This window comes from Eurosta solidaginis, chromosome 3 (genome assembly GCF_040869045.1).
Source record: "Eurosta solidaginis isolate ZX-2024a chromosome 3, ASM4086904v1, whole genome shotgun sequence".
Taxonomy (NCBI): Eukaryota; Metazoa; Arthropoda; class Insecta; order Diptera; family Tephritidae; genus Eurosta; species Eurosta solidaginis.
In genome coordinates this window covers 68,924,867-68,942,395 of record NC_090321.1, presented here as the reverse complement: position 1 = coordinate 68,942,395, position 17,529 = coordinate 68,924,867, and the positions used below count along the sequence as shown (strand labels likewise).

At 40.2% G+C, this 17,529-nt stretch overlaps 1 protein-coding gene across 2 annotated transcripts in view; it reads right to left on the bottom strand.

Moving 5' to 3' along the window:
- The window catches only part of LOC137243903 (uncharacterized), a 63,976-nt gene extending 56,692 nt beyond the window's left edge, over positions 1-7,284 (bottom strand). For both annotated transcript variants that reach the window (XM_067772205.1, XM_067772206.1), the window contains exon 1: positions 6,970-7,284. In XM_067772205.1, the coding sequence (XP_067628306.1) occupies positions 6,970-7,105 (136 nt within the window). In that variant the 5' untranslated portion in view covers positions 7,106-7,284. The remainder of the gene's footprint in view (positions 1-6,969) is intronic.
- Positions 7,285-17,529: the final 10,245 nt, after the last annotated feature.

Here is a 17,529-nt window from a genome sequence, read left to right as displayed (position 1 = left end):
AAATATATAATAAATAACTCCAATATTGAATGATAGAAAAATGGCCTTTATTAAAGTACTTCACAATAACACTTATGTTTTGCTACTCGCTGGCTTAATAACCAAACTGATTAATAACTCAAATGAAACTCTACTATTGGCCGCCAGATCGCGTGCTTAAGCAAACTGATTGATAGCTCAACTCAAACTGAATTACTTTTTACTCGCTTGCCCCGCTTTTATAGTTTACGCTGCATACTTCTAGGCTCTTCGATTTCCAGAACTTACTAGTTGTTTCGGCTACAAAATCGCCAGCCGCAACTACGTGCACAAATTATTGCCCTCTCTTGTGACCACTGAGATAAGATATATGCATGTGTTTGTACATTGCCGCTCCGCTGCTCGTATACGTACATATGTGTAGACGCAATTATTTATTCGTTTATGTAGATACATAAAGATTGAATTATTGATGTGAATGTTTGTAGTTTACAGTCTCTCACGCGCACATAGGGGTATAAGTAAATGCATCTGTGTGTGACATCTCTCTGGGCTGCCTTATATATGTGTATACTTGATTTGATTATTAACGTAAATACTGCTTGGCATGGCCTTAGCATCGCCTTAGCGATAGGATAACTTAGTGATGGTAATATCCGTGGCAATATGTAATACCACGTACAGTATTCCTTCCAAGATTCCAAGGGCTTTTTTCATTTTCTACTACTTAATATGGTAGGTGTCACACCCATTTTACCAAGTTTTTTTCTAAAGTTATATTTTGCGTCAATAGACCAATACAATTACCATGTTTCATCCCTTTTTTCGTATTTGGTATATAATTATGGCATTTTTTTCATTTTTCGTAATTTTCGATATCGAAAAAGTGGGCGTGGTCATAGTCGGATTTCCGCCATTTTTTACACCAATACAAAGTGAGTTCAGATAAGTACCTGAACTGAGTTTAGTAAAGATATATCGATTTTTGCTCAAGTTATCGTGTTAACGGCCGAGCGGAAGGACAGACGGTCGACTATGTATAAAAACTGGGCGTGGCTTCAACCGATTTCGCCCTTTTTCACAGAAAACAGTTATCGTCCTAGAAGCTAAGCCTCTACCAAATTTCACAAGGATTGGTTAATTTTTGTTCGACTTATGGCATTAAAAGCATCCTAGACAAATTAAATGAAAAAGGGCGGAGCCACGCCCATTTTGAAATTTTGTTTTATTTTTGTATTTTGTTGCACCATATCATTACTGGAGTTGAATGTTGGCATAATTTACTTATATGCTGTAAAGATATTAACTTTTCTTTTAAAATTTGAATTTAAAAAAAAAAATTTTTTAAAAGTGGGCGTGGTCGTTTTCCGATTTTGCTAATTTTTATTAAGCAGACATAAAGTAATAAGAGTAACGTTCCTGCCAAATTTCATCATGATATCTTCAACGACTGCCAAATTACAGCTTGCAAAACTTCTAAATTACCTTCATTTAAAAGTGGGCGGTGCCAGACCCATTGTCCAAAATTTTACTAGTTTTCTATTCTGCGTCATAAGCTCAACTCACCCACCAAGTTTCATCGCTTAATGCGTATTTGGTAGTGAACTATCGCACTTTTTCGATTTTTCGAAATTTTCGATATCGAAAAAGTGGGCGTGGTTATTGTCCGATATCGTTCATTTTAAATAGCGATCTGAGATGAGTGCCCAGGAACCTACATACCAAATTTCATCAAGATACCTCAAAATTTACTCAAGTTATCGTGTTAACGGACGGACGGACGGACGGACGGACATGGCTCAATCGAATTTTTTTTCGATACTGATGATTTTGATATATGGAAGTCTATATCTATCTCGATTCCTTTATACCTGTACAACCAACCGTTATGCAATCAAAGTTAATATACTCTGTGAGCTCTGCTCAACTGAGTATAAAAAAGGTGAAAACAAAAGCAAAGATACTACAGTGCCTGAATTAAAGAAACGTACTCCTATTATTGTTAAACCGAAAGTAAAACAATCGTGTGAAAAAACCAAGAAAGATTTAAACAATAAAATTAATCCTAAGGAACTAAAGATAACAGATATTAAAGCTGGTAATAATGGTATTATGGTGATCGATAGTGTTGATGAAAATGAAAGAGACAAAATAAAAGAAATAATGGACAAAGAAATTAGCAATGAATATGAGATAAAGATACCTCGTGAATATAAACCAAGACTATTTATAACAGGTACGCAATTTCAAAAGAATGGTGATGAATTAACTGAATGCCTACGAAAACAAAATAAATGCTTTGAACAGGGTGAAGTAAAAATTATTAAGCAATATAATGTTAAAGTTAGTCACAAAAATTATTATAATGCAATAGTTGAGGTGGATGTGGAAATATTTACTGAAGCAAAATACAAAAGCGTTAAAATTAGATAAACTGAATATAGGATGGGAAAGGTGCAAAGTATACGATGGTGTTGATATAACAATGTGTTTTAAATGTAAAGGATATAACCATAAAGCTAGTGAATGCAAAAATGAAGATGTTTGTAGCAAATGCTTGGGTAAACATAAACCCATGGAGTGCAAGGAACAACCAAAAAACATGTGCATAAATTGTATTAGAGCTAATGAGAAATTAAATCTAGGGCTTGATACCAATCACCCGTTCAATAGCAGACATTGCCCTGTCTACTTAAAACACTTAAATGTAAAAAAACAAAGGCTAGGATATTAGCAACTAACAATCAGGCCACTGGCTCACCTGGACCATGCTAATGTTATGCAACGTAGAGTATCAAAGTACCAAAAAAGATCCACAAAGGACATCAACAATGACTTTAAATGCATCTATTTAAACATAAAAAGCCTAGTAGCTAACAAATCAGAGTTGGAAGTGTTGGCGGAAGTTCATAGACCAGGCATGTTGTTGTTGTTGTTGTAGCGATAAGGTTGCTCCCTGAAGGCTTTGGGGAGTGTTATCGATGTGATGGTCCTTTGCCGGATACAGATCCGGTACGCTCCGGTACCACAGCACCATTAAGGTGCTAGCCCGACCATCTCGGGAACGATTTATGTGGCCACATTAAAGCTTCAGGCCGTCCCCTCCCTCCCCACCCCCAAGTTCCATGAGGAGCTTGGGGTCGCCAGAGCCTCGTCTGTTAATGAAACAGGATTCGCCGCGGATAGGTGAGGTTGACAATTAGGTTTGGAGAAGCTATATATTGCGCTGGCAACCTGAAGGGTTGCGCTACACACGCCTTGAATCTGGTATTTTAGTCGCCTCTTACGACAGGCATACCTACCGCGGGTATATTCTTACCCCCTTACCCGCTGGGGGGCATAGACCAGGCATCATACTGTGCTCTGAAACATGTACAACCAAAGATATTCTAGACAATGAATTAAAAATAGAAACCTATAAAATGATAAGATGTGATTCCCATAGCAGGCACACAGGAGGTGTGTTAGTTTATGTACATAGTACAATTGATGTTAAAGTAATCTATAATGATAACATAAATGAAAACGTATGGTGCATTGTAATAAAACTGAAGAAGGTTGATAAAAAGTGGCAGATTGGAGTTCTGTACCACTCGCCGAGCACTAGTGATGCAGCTTTTGTTGAATACCTAAATGAAATTCTAATTGATAAATATGAAAAAAGTAACCATAATATAGTAGTCGGTGATTTTAATATTAACATGAACTGCATTTCAACATATAGTACTAAATTAAATGAGATATTTGCTGTGATGGGGATGAGCCAAAAAATAGAATTTAATACGCGAATGACAGATACAAGTGAATCGAAAATTGATTTATTATTTTCAAACTCGGATGAAATTCTCTGTAATAATTTGCAGGAATACAAAATATCTGATCATGAAACTATACAATTTAATATTAAAACGTCCAAAGTATACAAGATGAGACTGACCAAGAAAATCATAGCATGGGACAAATATAAAAGTGATATTTTAATAAGCATCCTTAGATCATTTAACTTCAACTTTACTATAAACTTATCAATTGATGTAAAAGTCGAATTAATTAATAATATAATGATTCAGGCTATGGAAAGTTTAACCTACGAGAAAGAAGTGCATATCAAGTTAATGAATAAATGGTAAGGCAGAGAATTGGCACAAATGAATAAATATAAATACAATTTGTACACGCGTGCGTTGCAAACTGGAGAGTGGGATGAATATAAAAATATAAATAGGTTATACAAAAAATTAGTCAAATTAAAAAAAATAAAGTATATGGAGAATAAAATCATTTTGAATGAATATAATGCTAAAGAAATGTGGAAATATCTCAGATAGCGAAGGCATAAAAAAGGTGATACTGGATGGCATACTGGTTGAAAACGAAACCGATCTGGCGAATGGAACTTGGTGATATCTGATTGGAAAGAAGAGCTAAACAACAAAAAAAGTAGTGGTTTCAGTTTTCCTTGACCACAAAAGAGCTTTTAAAACGGTGGATAGAGAGATATTAATAAAAAAAATGCAACGGATTGGCATAACTGATATTGAACTTAAATGGTTCCGCAACTATTTGAAGCAGAGAAAGCAGAGAAAGCAGGAAACAGTTATAAATGCTGTGACGTCGGATGAATTAGAGGTACCCATAGGGTTACCTTAAGGCTCGGTATTGGCACCTATATTATTTCTTATATACATAAATGACATAGTCAATGCTATCGAAGGTTGTGAAATAAGACTTTTTGCGGATGATGCATTAATTATGATAAGTGAAAATAATATTAATACTGCACTTGCCAAAATGCAACATGAGCTAAATAACTTGTCTAAATGGTTGTGTGGTAATAGACTGCAACTAAACATAAATAAAACTAAATATATGATAATACCAAGGAGGAATATCAATGAGGAGGATATAGCCGAGCCAAAAATAAATGATGAAATCATACAAAGAGTTAACAGTATAAAATACTTAGGAATAATAATTGATAATAAACTCAAATTTGGAGATCATATAAATTATACAATTAAAAAAGTTGCTAATAAAATAGGAGTGATGCAGAGAGCAACTAAATTCATTCAAAAAAAGTACAAAATAATCTTATATAAATCAGTTATAGAACCGCACTTCGTGTACTGCCCGTCCATTCTATTCATAATATCGGATAAAGAAGTAGACAAGCTCCAAAAGCTTCAAAATAGATGCATGAGATTTATTCTTCAGAAACCTAGAGATACACGAACGGCTGACATGTTGAAGACTTTAGACTGGTTAAGTGTGAAACAAAAGATTTTTTTCCACTCCATGAAATTCATATTTAATATCAAACATGGAAATGTACCTGAGTATTTAAATAAAAATATAGCATTAGTTGAGCAGACTCACAACATAAATACGAGGAGCAAACGTAATTTCAAATTGCTGTTTTTTAGAACTGAAATTGATCAACAGAACATTTTCTACAAGGGTCTGAAAAGTTACAATGATCTGCCTATGGATATAAAAAGTTGCAACCAGATAACAGTATTTAAAACAAAATTATATGAATATTGTAAAACCTTAGCTATAAGATAAAAAACTGTAATATTTTCAAATTTACGAATTAGGCTGCTGGCCGTAATAAATAAATAATCTTATCTAATCATATGTTTGAGGGATAGCTTTGTTTGCGTAAATATGTATACCCTATAAACATTTCAGTTCTGGAGTTCAATATGGGTCGAAAAATATCAGCTTCAAAAATGCTATCACCTCAGAGCCTTTATGACTCCAATTGGGTGAAATTATAAACCAACGAAAAATATTAAAATCAGTAAACTAGGCAGCTCCGGAATAAAAACTCAGAAATTTTTCTGCGACAGTTTATTCTAAATAAATAATTAATTCAACTAATACTTATTTCATTTCTATCTTATCATCATGGGAGTTTTATCACAACAATTTTCTCCCCTATGTTTTCCGCTTCGGATATATGTCAAAAACTCTTCCGAAAAGCCCTGAAGTAGTGTCATTAAAATAATCATTAAATTTGTAATTTGGATTTACAATACATCCGGCAAAGGACCATCAACACCGATAACACTTCCCAAGGCCTTCGATTAGTGTGCTTATCCAAACAACCACAACTTTTATTCAATATTTTTTTGGGTACAGCAAAATCATCAAAATCAAAACAACCACATGAAAATTTGGGTAAAAGTCTAGTTGAGGGGTCGACTTCTAATACGCTACCAAAAATATCGAGAGAGGTGTCAAAAGACGCGTATTAATCTCGAGAACAATAATCCGAAGGCGGAAAAGAAACATTTTATCGCTGTCCGAAGATATTTGCAGTTGAAGTTGGCGATTTTCATGTCGTTGTTGTTGTGTTTGTACCCTCAAAAAAAATTGTGCAACAACGTGGCGGTAGCCACGGTTATACCACACACCCGAACTTGGCATGGCGTAGCCCAGGGTTATTTTTTATAAGCGCGGCCGAAGGCCGCCAACCGCGCTTTGGACCGACAACGAATCCGAAATTGAAAATTTTCATGTGGTTGTTTTAATTTTAAAGTTTTTGTTTTACCCAAAAAAAAAAAAACCTGTGGATGTTTTGGGCGGATATAGTTTTGGTCTCCAAACTGGTGTTAGGCTCACGCAGGGTAATTTTTTACAAGGGCGGCCAAAGGACACCAATGCAAAGGTGTTCTGCCCAAAAATAGTATGGATCACACCACCGGGTTTGGTGCGCTCCGGGCCATTTTTCGGTTTTTGGAAATATCTTTTCACAGAAACAAATTTTTTAATTTCCGCTTTCCGATTCGTGGTACTGGATTCATAACGCGTCTTTTGACACCTCTCCCGATATTTTTGGATGAGTTTTAGCAGCTGTGAGCTAAAGTAAAGAATTGCCACAAATTCAGTGGTCATGCAAATGTAATATGTACGCACATAACTTATAATAAAATGCAAATATGAGTACAAAACTTACTTTGGTCATGCAAGAACAAATGCACTTACCATACTTGTCCATATAACAATCTGTAAATCCTTTAATTTTTTCATATTTTGCGTTTTCTTCCTCCAGTTCATTAATTCTTTTACGCAGTCCATCTTCTTCAGAATCGATTTCTCCTTCTTCCCGACCGCTCGACATTTTCGATTAACTACACTTTTTGGCTGAGGTCACGTGCTTTAAACAATTTCCCATGTAATTAACTAAACTTTAATGCTGTTCAAGTATATAGTAATTTGATTAAAAAGAATGAATTTCGACTGCTCTGATTTTTTTCCTATACAATTCTTTTGTGTTAAATGACGGTGGACTCCAAGTGGGCCCAGTGGATGTTAAATTAGCTCTGTTCTTAAACTAATTAATATAAGCTCGATTTACTCCACAAGGAACAAAAACGCTTATTATTGGAAATATTATGGTGGACGAAGTAAAATTTTGATAGTTATGGAACAGATTTTTTATGAAATGATAATTTATTTCCGGTAGATGGGTCTGTATACAAGCTAATTGCATGGAATGATAAAATAGCCGTTTTTTTACATGTATACACATCTACATTTCCAATTAAAAGAAAGCTTATCGACAACTATATATAGTAGAAGAAAAATGGAAACACAAACCTTTTCGGTTATTGTGCATAACGCATACCAAAATTGAATTTAGAGAATTGTAGAGACACATACTTTTTTGTACTAATTTTATACTCAACAACTTCATAATTGTAGACAAAGTTACGTACTTAACAGTAAATATAAGGTTAAGTGCATGCATATGCCTGTAAAACACACCTAATGAAACTGAACTTTCATAGACTTTTGAACATATTTATGTAAGTTTTTTTCATACCATAACTCCACAGAATGTGCATTGGCTTCCAGAAACGTTTACACCGTGTTATGGTAACGCATCTACAAGGGAATCAGTAAGGAAGGCGGTCGGCATGATGTGTTGGTGCACAGTGGCTAGTCATTGTCGGCTGGGGCGGGTCCTTGCCAACCTTACTGTTCCTGCGCCATAAACAGAGAAATGTTCCTATCATGCCTATCAAAACGAGCAGCTGTCAAATTCAAAACAAACCCGACAGAAGCGCAGAGACCGACTCAAAACGCTTAAAATTCAAAATTAAAACGACATCCGGTCGAACCGGATGCCACGGACAACCGTTGACTTTCCAACATTTAAAAAAAAAATTCAAATTCAAAAAAAAACTGTCAAAAAAAGAAACTAACGATCAAAAAAACTAACCGAACCGGAAACGACCGGTTACTAAATCTGAAAAATGAAATAAAAAAAAAGCTGAAATACAAAGACAAATAAACAAAAGGGAAATACACAAAAAGGGCCGAATATACAGAGGGGCGCCGCGGGTGGTGTTGCGACGCCCGGTGCTTTAACCCACCCTCAAATAACCATGGCCACCGACGCACCTATAATTTCGGTGGCCCCTTACCTGTCTTACCTTATGCCTTCTAAATAATTGGCGACGCCAGCATTCCCATTTCAATTACAAATTTATTTATAATTCATTTTCATTACGGCTTATTACTTAGGATTATGATTAAATTTATATAAGTTTACAGCTAGGTACATTAAAGTGAGCGAAATGATGCCGTACAAAAAGGAGGTTCACTAGGAGTGATTAGTAAGAAAAAAAGGTATGTACATATATTCATTCCTTTTGATATAAACTTGATTTAGATCCAGGTCATATTTACTTTGGTACTGAATTCAAAAAAAAGTAGACCATCCCAATTGGAGGGTAGGCAGGGGTATACATGGAAGCTTCCTTATACCTGCTCACTTTGTTGTGGGCATATGTCGAATAGCATTGTTTTAAATGAATATGCTTATTTATACGTAAAGACAGACCTATTTGTTCTTACAAATCTCTTGTTTAAAACTACGAACTTTCTTCAAAATACCCTGAAACATATGCAGGTTAGAATTGACCAATAAACGTTTAGCGTTTGACGCAATACTTCAACGTCTGTACTTAAAATTTACATTTTTATTTAGGTGTACGGTGTAAATTAGGCTTTTATTTAAAAATTAAAATATATAAAAAATAAATAAATACTAGGCGCGCTATACCCTCGGGGAAATACAGACCGACTTTCCTAAATTAATCATCTAAAACATGTTTACTTGCGAAGTTGAAAAATACAGAAAACTCCAATATACATAGGTATGTATGAATACACTAATTTTCAATAAGAACAAATAAAAATAATCTGACACCTTTTAAATATTATATTTAACTTTTACATTTCAAGTATGTGTATATAACATACAAATTGGCATGTCTAGTCCTTTAAGGCTAAATATACATACATAGTCAAGGTATTTATCATCATGCATATGCATCTGATATCAAATCTTTAATTGTATTTATCTTGATTTTAAATTTAATAATCCGAAATTTCCAAATTGGGTATGCCTTCTTGGTTGTCTTTCGTTAATGCAAACCTTACCTAATCTTAGTCAGAAAATTCTATACGAAATTGGCATAGCCAGGACATATGCGAAATTTTATTTAGGGTTACCACAAAGCATAGCATTAGTTTTGCGTATTTAACGCAAAGGTACAATAGTGGTGGAATTCAAACGTAATACAACGGCTGGCATTCTCCAGCTGACTAAACTTAGGCAAGTATTTCATAAGGGGGGTTGCATACATATGTGCAACCTAAGTGGTCATATGCTTATATGTACATATACCCCTACTCACTACGCACCTTGGTACATTTTCTAGGTGGCTGCACTCGACGCGCACTCTAATGGGGCATATGTCTATATATGCATATAACTATACCCAATTTAGGTAGCTAATCATACGTGTAAATGGGTGGCGATTAGATGTAAATAGTGTTAGTGTCGTATATCATGTTTCGTGTGCCCACCCTTATGTACGTGTACCTAGGAGTGTATGTAAGCTCCACTCAAGGGGCTTTGGAACGGACTCACCCCTTTATGTGGTTATTGCGGTAGTTGTTCTGGTTGAGGTGGCCGGCTCTGGGTGTGCCCGGCTTATTTCGTTGGGCCTATAGGTAGCGGCCTTTGCTGCTGCGGTTGAACTTGCTGTTGTTGATGTTGCTGATACTGCCGATTCAATTCATTGGCTGTTGTTGTTGAATCTTACCATTTGTTATTTGTGCCAATACGTTCATGTTGCCAAAGACCGTTTTACGTATTCAATACAAAATCGATTTTATAAAGTTGCAATTAATTCAAAAAAAATTTCCCCGGTTTGTTGTTGTTGCCGGTTCAACGGGCCCATGAGCATATAAGGTGTTTGCCACAGGTGGTTGTAATTCTACTGCATCCACATTCATGTACACATAACCGCTTGCAAATGTGTGAACAAATTTTTCAATTGTAGTGAGACTCCTCGCTGTTTTTAATGCGTTCAGCAAAATTCGTATATTTTATGCTTAGTAAGGTATGATTGATTGAACATAAAATGGAAGTGCGGCTTTTTATAGTTAATAGCAAAGAAATGTATTATAAAACTATTGCCAAATGTTGTCCTTTTTGATCACTTTTATTTTCCTGCAGATTGATTGATAACGTTGCCGATATCTTTCTGTAACTTCGGTAATATTTTTTTTTTTTTACTTTTTCTGCAAAGATATAGCAAATATCACTTTTCTGGTGTGTATCGGGCGGAAAACTCATGCTAGCAGAGAAAAATTTTTCTTCCTCATGGCCGGTCTGTCTGTTCCCTTCCTTTCGATATTTTTCTTTCTATCGCCACTCTCACCACATCGCTAGGTGTGTTCGCGTGAACACGCTCCCAAGGGGATCATGGCCGTAGACCGCAGCAGCAGACCGTAACAAACCTGCTTCGCTTAGAAGGCCCGACGATGAAGCGAACAGGAACCCGGATCCTCTGTGGGAAGCTACTGCCAGGGATCTCCGACGACAAGCAACGTGGGGCACGACTCACCCCTGAGATAAGAGTCTCAAAGTCCTACTACGAAGCTAGCCGGGCAACATAGGTCTATCAAAAAAAAATTAAGTCAAGTTGGGAGTAATTTCTGTTTCCTAGTTATACGGGCTTTGCGGCAATTAGACATTTGTTATGGAGAACTCGTCAAAACTCCAAAAGATGATTCCTAGAGGTTATCGCTCCCATTGGAATGCAAGACAAAAAAAAGGTGTAGACATTTTGATCTGGAGAACTCGTCCAAACTCCGAAAGGCTAGTCCGACCTAAGCGTGGACTGCCAGGGTGTTCACGGTCCTCGGTGAGTACGCGTGTGAACAACCTATGAGGTCACTGCTCGGGGAGAATACTGGGCGAGATGTCCCCGACCGCCAAAACGCCCAGACAAAAAAGGTCCAATTGGTGGGTATAGAAAAAAAATCAAATTGTAAATTGGTAAAAGAAACGCCCTTGTTGGTTCATTGCGGACGAATATCCGAAGCATGGAAGCGACCTATCAATTTCCCGTTTAGGTCCTCGAGATCATACAATGCATTGCCTATTTTTCGAAGCACGCGACACTTCAGGTATTTGGGTAGGAATTTGGCGTTAATGCCTTGTTTAAAGTTACTTAAGGCAAAATTTCTTCGGAAAACTTCCTGACCTTCCTTATAGTTGACTTGTCTAGAGCGCTTGTTATAGGTGGTTACTCCCCTATCCTTGGCATGATCTAAATTTCTACGGATCTGCTCACGAATATTAGTCAACTTGTCAGCTCGGCTTACTACCGTAACCTGGTCTTCTCGAAGGCTGCCGAGTTTCCCTAAAATGCTGTACGTTGAGGCATGCTGGACCATGTTTTGGCCATATAACGCAAAGTATGGAGAACACTGAATCGCTGTATGAAAATCACTTCTCAAAACTGATAAAATTTCGGGTATATGCTTATCCCAATTAGTGTGGTCAGGTTTATCCTTCAGGAAAATCCTAATCTTAGAAACAATTTCTCTGTTGACGCGTTCGGATGCGTTCGCTTGGGGAGAATATAGCCCCGTCCTCACGTGCGTCACCCCGTAGTTTGCAAAAATTTGGTTCATTTCCTTCGAGATAAACTGTTTACCATTGTCACTGTGAATAAACTCAGGGACCCCTACAGCTGGAAAAATTTCTGAAGCGAAGTAATTTATAACGTTAACAGTGGTGGCTCTCTGCATGGGCTTTAGCCAAACGTATTTTGAAAAATGGTCTAGTACTATAAAAAGAAATTGATTTCGCCGCTTAGATCTCGGATACGGCCCTAGAAAGTCGCAATACAACCGCTGAAATGGCCTTTCGGATTCAAAGGTACTCCCTATAGGTGGTCTCGACTGCTGATTGGTGGGTTTTACCGTTTTGCAGGTGTCACAACGCTGGACGTAGTCCCTGACGTCCTTAGCCTGCTGCGGCCAGAAGTACTTCTGCCTAACACGTTCTAAGGTTTTCTGCCATCCGCCATGGTAACTCCGGTTAGCGTCATGTGCTAATCTCACTGCTTCCTTAGTCAACCCTTTTGGCAACCATAAACGCCACAGCGAGTCTTCTTCCCCTTCCATCCCCTTACGAAACTTAACTCTTTTGAAAATTACACCGTCTACCACTCGTAAATCCGGAAGTGATTCCTCGTTTTCGGTGACGGTCCGAATTAAGTCTAAATATTCGTTGCTGCAAAATTCGGGAGAGATTAAATCTATTTCTCCGGGCGTGGTAGTGAAAGTTAACTCGTCAACATCAAAACGCGACAGCGCGTCTGGTACTACATTCAGGGTGCCCTTACGATGTTCCATTCTAAAATCGTATCTTTGCAGTAAGAGTGACCATCTCGCCAACCTCCCGCTCAAGTCTTTTTGTGTCATCAACCACTTGAGACTGGAGTGGTCCGTAACAATCCGGAAAGGTACTCCTTCGACATAGGGGCGGAAACGCTTCACGCTAATTATGGCTGCTAGACATTCCAGCTCGGTTACCGTATAATTGCGTTGAGCATTATTCAGCTTTTTCGACACGAACGCGATTGGATGCTCAGCGCCGTCATCATCGACCTGGAACAACACTCCGCCAACACCTATTTTGGAAGCGTCGCATTGTATTACGAATTCTTTGGAAAAGTCTGGTTGGGCCAAGACAGGCGCCGAACTCAAGGCTACTTTTAGTTTTTCGAACGCCTCTATAGCTTCAGGAGTGAGTTTAAACGGGCCTGCTGACTTGCGGAGACAGTCGGTCAAGGGACCTGCCAAGTCAGCAAAATTGGTAATAAATGCTCGGTACCAATTCGCCATGCCCACAAACCTACGCACTTGCCGAGGGGATTTAGGGATCGGGAAGTTTTGTATTGCTTCTACTTTTCCCGGATCCACTTTCAGACACCCGCTGCCTATCAAATACCCTAAGTAGCGTATTTCCTTCTGACAAAATTTACTTTTTTCCACATTTATTGTCAGACCTGCATCTCTCAAACAGTTCGCCACTTCCGCTAGCAATTTTAGATGATCCTCAAAATTAGTGCTACATACCATCAGATCGTCCAGGTAGACAAAGACGTTCTCTCGCAGACGCGAAGGGATCGCCTTGTCCATCAGCCTACTCATAGTCTGCGGTCCATTGCACAGACCAAATGGCATCACCTTGAAGTGGTACAGAGGCCTCCCCGGAACTGCGAATGCTGTTTTTTCCTTCGAGGACTCTGTCAATTTGATCTGGAAGAACGCGTCTTTCAGATCAATGCCACTAATAAAATGCGTATCTTTCAGTCTGCTCAATAAGCCGTTGATATGAGGCAGGGGGTACGAATCCTTCTTAGTCACCGCGTTGACCTTTCTCGAATCTATGCACAGCCTGACTTTGCCTGGTTTCCGGACCAGTACTACAGGACTACACCACGGGGAGTTGGATTCTTCTATAACTCCTAACTGTAGTAACCTGTCTAGTTCTCTAAAAGCTTCGGCTTGCCTCGGCGGCGAAAGAGGAAAATGCTTGCTTTTTATAGGCACAGCATCACCGGTGTCGATGTGATGCTCCACTAATTTAGTTTGCCCTAGGCCTAACTTCTCGTACGAAGGAAACGTCTCGATGACTTTTCGCAATTCTGATTTCATTTCTGGTGACAATTCATGGAGGTTAAGTTCCTCTTCCTTTTCAAGCCTAGTCTCTAAGCACTCTACGCTCGGGAATATTTCGGGAGCTAACGCAAATGCTCTCCAAAAATCTACCCCGAAGTATGCTTCCTGGAGCAATGAGGGAACAAGGTAAAAACGAATAATCTTTGTGATATTTTTAAAAGTGACCGGTAGAGATACTGAGCCTAAAATTTTTTGCTTGTTGCCGCCTGCGGTATATACGAACGCATGTAAGGGCTGATATTCGAAGCCGTTACCCTTTAGGAATTCTAATCCATTCTTCCCTAAGATGGAGACGTTGGCTCCCGAGTCCAACAACCCTACAAGAAAACTATTTTTAATTTTAGCCTTTACTAAAGGCCTTTCGTCCTCAGTAAGCGTTAACGTGGTGGCTTGCAGCAGTCTACGCTCCTGTACTCTCCTGTGGTATCTCTTCCTACACTTCAAAATATTGTCCGATACCGGATATTGGTCAAAAATGGTATGTCTTATTTGTTCATACCCATCCTCCCTTTCTTCTAGGGTTGGGAAAAGTTGCGTTTGGCACGCGACATCCCTATGCTGGCGTCGCAGAATTTTGATTTGCTCGCCCATCGTGAAAGAGGACGTTCGACTCTCGGATTCAGAACTATTCGAATCGTCAGTACTATCGGGGAAGGTTATTATTACAGTCGAGGGTTCTTCTGCCAGGGTACTACTGCACCTCGGAAGCTCACCACCTCCATGCAGAGATTCGCCCTCTGGTTCAGCGCACGGGACGACGCCTCGAGCACTGGCTGATGTGGGAGCTATGAAGCCGAACGAGGTTCCCCCATCTTCTCGCTCGGGTACTGGTTTCCCTGCCTGCGATGGTCCCTAGGGCATTTAGGAGTGAATACACCCTTATACCCACATTTAAAACAAAAAGGACTTTTTATGGGTTCCTCGCAATATATATAGGAGTGCCCCATTCCCTGGCAATTCCAGCACTGGATTCCCGAGTAGTCCGGTCTTCTGCTGCGTCTATATTCCAGCGCCTCTATCTGCGGATCTATCTCGCCGTTCTCGCCTTCCATCGTCATGTCCGGGGTTGTCACGCGTGCCTCGCTTACCTGCCGTCCTGGGTAATTGGCTCCCAGCAGCTTGCTCTCTTTCAGCACTTGTTCACCTCGGCGTGCTACATCGCGCAGATCATGGAGGTTCCTTACGTCCGCATTAAAAAGCATTAGCTTAAGGCTACTGTTGACGTTCCTTTTTATTATGTCAATCAGTAGAAGCTCTGACATCGGCTCCCTTAAGCGCGCGTTCAAGGAGATTATGTCCGCGTGAAACACGTCATAACACTCACTTGCCTTTTGCTTGCGCATGGAGATCTCCATCATGATCTCGTGGTCCGTTTTCAAAGTGCCAAACTCTCTTTTTAAGGAGTAGCACAAAAAGGCATATGTCGCATTTGGGTTTTGTTTGGTAAATAGCCAGTACCATTCTTCGGCTCGTCCAGAAAGGAATAAGTGGAAACTGGCCATTATTTGTTCGTCAGGGCATTGTGTGCGCTCACACAAGGTGTTTAATTTGAAGAGGAAATCGCTTACACTCCCAGTGCCGTCGAATGCGATTTTCCACTCCTGCGGTTTTACTGCTATGCTGCTTGGAGTCGGGTACATTGGCGGTACTACCGATGGCAATGGGTTACGGTCCATCCTGCTTGCGTTCCTGTGTTGCTGGTGTGCTTGCTGCGTGGATTCGAGAGCGGCGTTGAGCTGGGCCATGTTGGCTCTAATTGAGCCCATCTCTCTCCGCATTTCCTCCTGCGAAGCCTGGAACAGTTGGTGTAGCACGTCCACCCACGAGCCTCCACGAGTGGCTTCGTCCTGCATTCCTAGGAGGTTCGCCTGATCGCTGGTAGCGTCCCCAAAATTTCCAACCTCTTGATTTGGTGGTAAGGCACCCGCTCCATCTGGTGCATAGTTCGACACATTGGTCATTATCCCCGAGATGTTGTGGGTGTTTAGCAGCGATGCATTTAAATTGCTGGTGCTTACAGGTATGTCCAGTTTGTCGCGGTCGTCGTTCGGGCCCGAGCCTATATGAGTCCCCGCGGGATTTCCGTAGGATCCTCCTACTGGGGTATGCACCACCAAAGGACGCCTTGCTTTCGAAAAAGCCCCCCTATTAGCGCCGCCCCGGTGCTGGTTCCCTCGTAAACTGCCCGCACTCTCGAACGGAGTGTTCCGGCCCGTTTGCCCGTAGGACTGGTCACGCGACATAATCCGTTAGAGAAAAAAAAAATTCTTTGCCAAATAGTATCCGAAAAAAAAACCTTCTGTTCCCAGAAGATGGTTTGTTAAAAGAGGAAAAAAAAGTTTATATATCTATATATAAAAAAAATTGTGCGAGAATTAAGGCAATCATTTATCAATGATCGCACCAAAATAGAAAAAAAAATTCAAAAGCTGAAAAGAAAACGGTTATTATATATAAATTTTATATGAACAATGTAGGTGGTGATGGGAACGCTGACATCCCATCATTAGAAGGCAGTAGGCTAGGCAAAAAAAAATTTGATACAAACACATTCATACTTGGCCCTAGTGCTCCCAACCGCAGTGCGAGGGGGTCTTAAGGTCCCCCTACGAGACTGGTCTGAGGCCACTAGGGTCACTCCAGGCACACACGGGTTGGTCTCAACACGCCCAGCCGCAACGCAGGGGCAGTCTCCAGGGGCTTGCCCCTGGGACTGGTTGGGGGTGTTGAGGCCTCCCGTTCATTTTTACTGGGCACCCCTCCTGCCTCCGCCGCAATGGGTGGAGCGGTTTCGGAACCGCTCCCCCAGTCTGGCGGGACAGGAAGGAGTGCCACTCTGAATCCCAGCTCAACCCTCCACAGTCCAGGTGGTATTCTAAACTACCACCTGGGGCGTGGGATGAGCCGGGGTTCTTTTTCCACATACATACACGCACTCACACTGACGACACAAAATTCGGCAAAAAAAAATTTAAAAAAAACTATTAACTTTAAGCAAAAAAAAATTCAAAACCCAGTTAGCGGACATATATGTACCAAAGCCGACTAACGGACAACATTCCGGGAAAATAAAAACCCCAACTACAAAAAAAAATAAAGTGCGTGCAGCACTGCCTCATCGGGTGAATACAAAATCCCGATAACTGACGTTAAGTCACGTGGCTCCGTCAGCCACTGCCCCCGATGACCAGCCCGGACAACCTGATCCGTCTAACCATCCCACCGCAACGTAGGTGGCAGCTCTGTGGCTGCTCACTCGGACTGGTGGGATGGTCAACCTCACAGGTTGACCCGACTGACCCCCGCGGTCAGCGCTTCAGGCGCCGCGTTGGGCGCCATCTGTTATGGCGCCCTCAGCAACTGTCATCGCGACAGTGCCTCGGACGCCAAGACGTTGGGCGCCATCTGTTATGGAAACGCATTTACAAGGGAATCAGTAAGGAAGGCGGTCGGCATGATGTGTTGGTGCACAGTGGCTAGTCATTG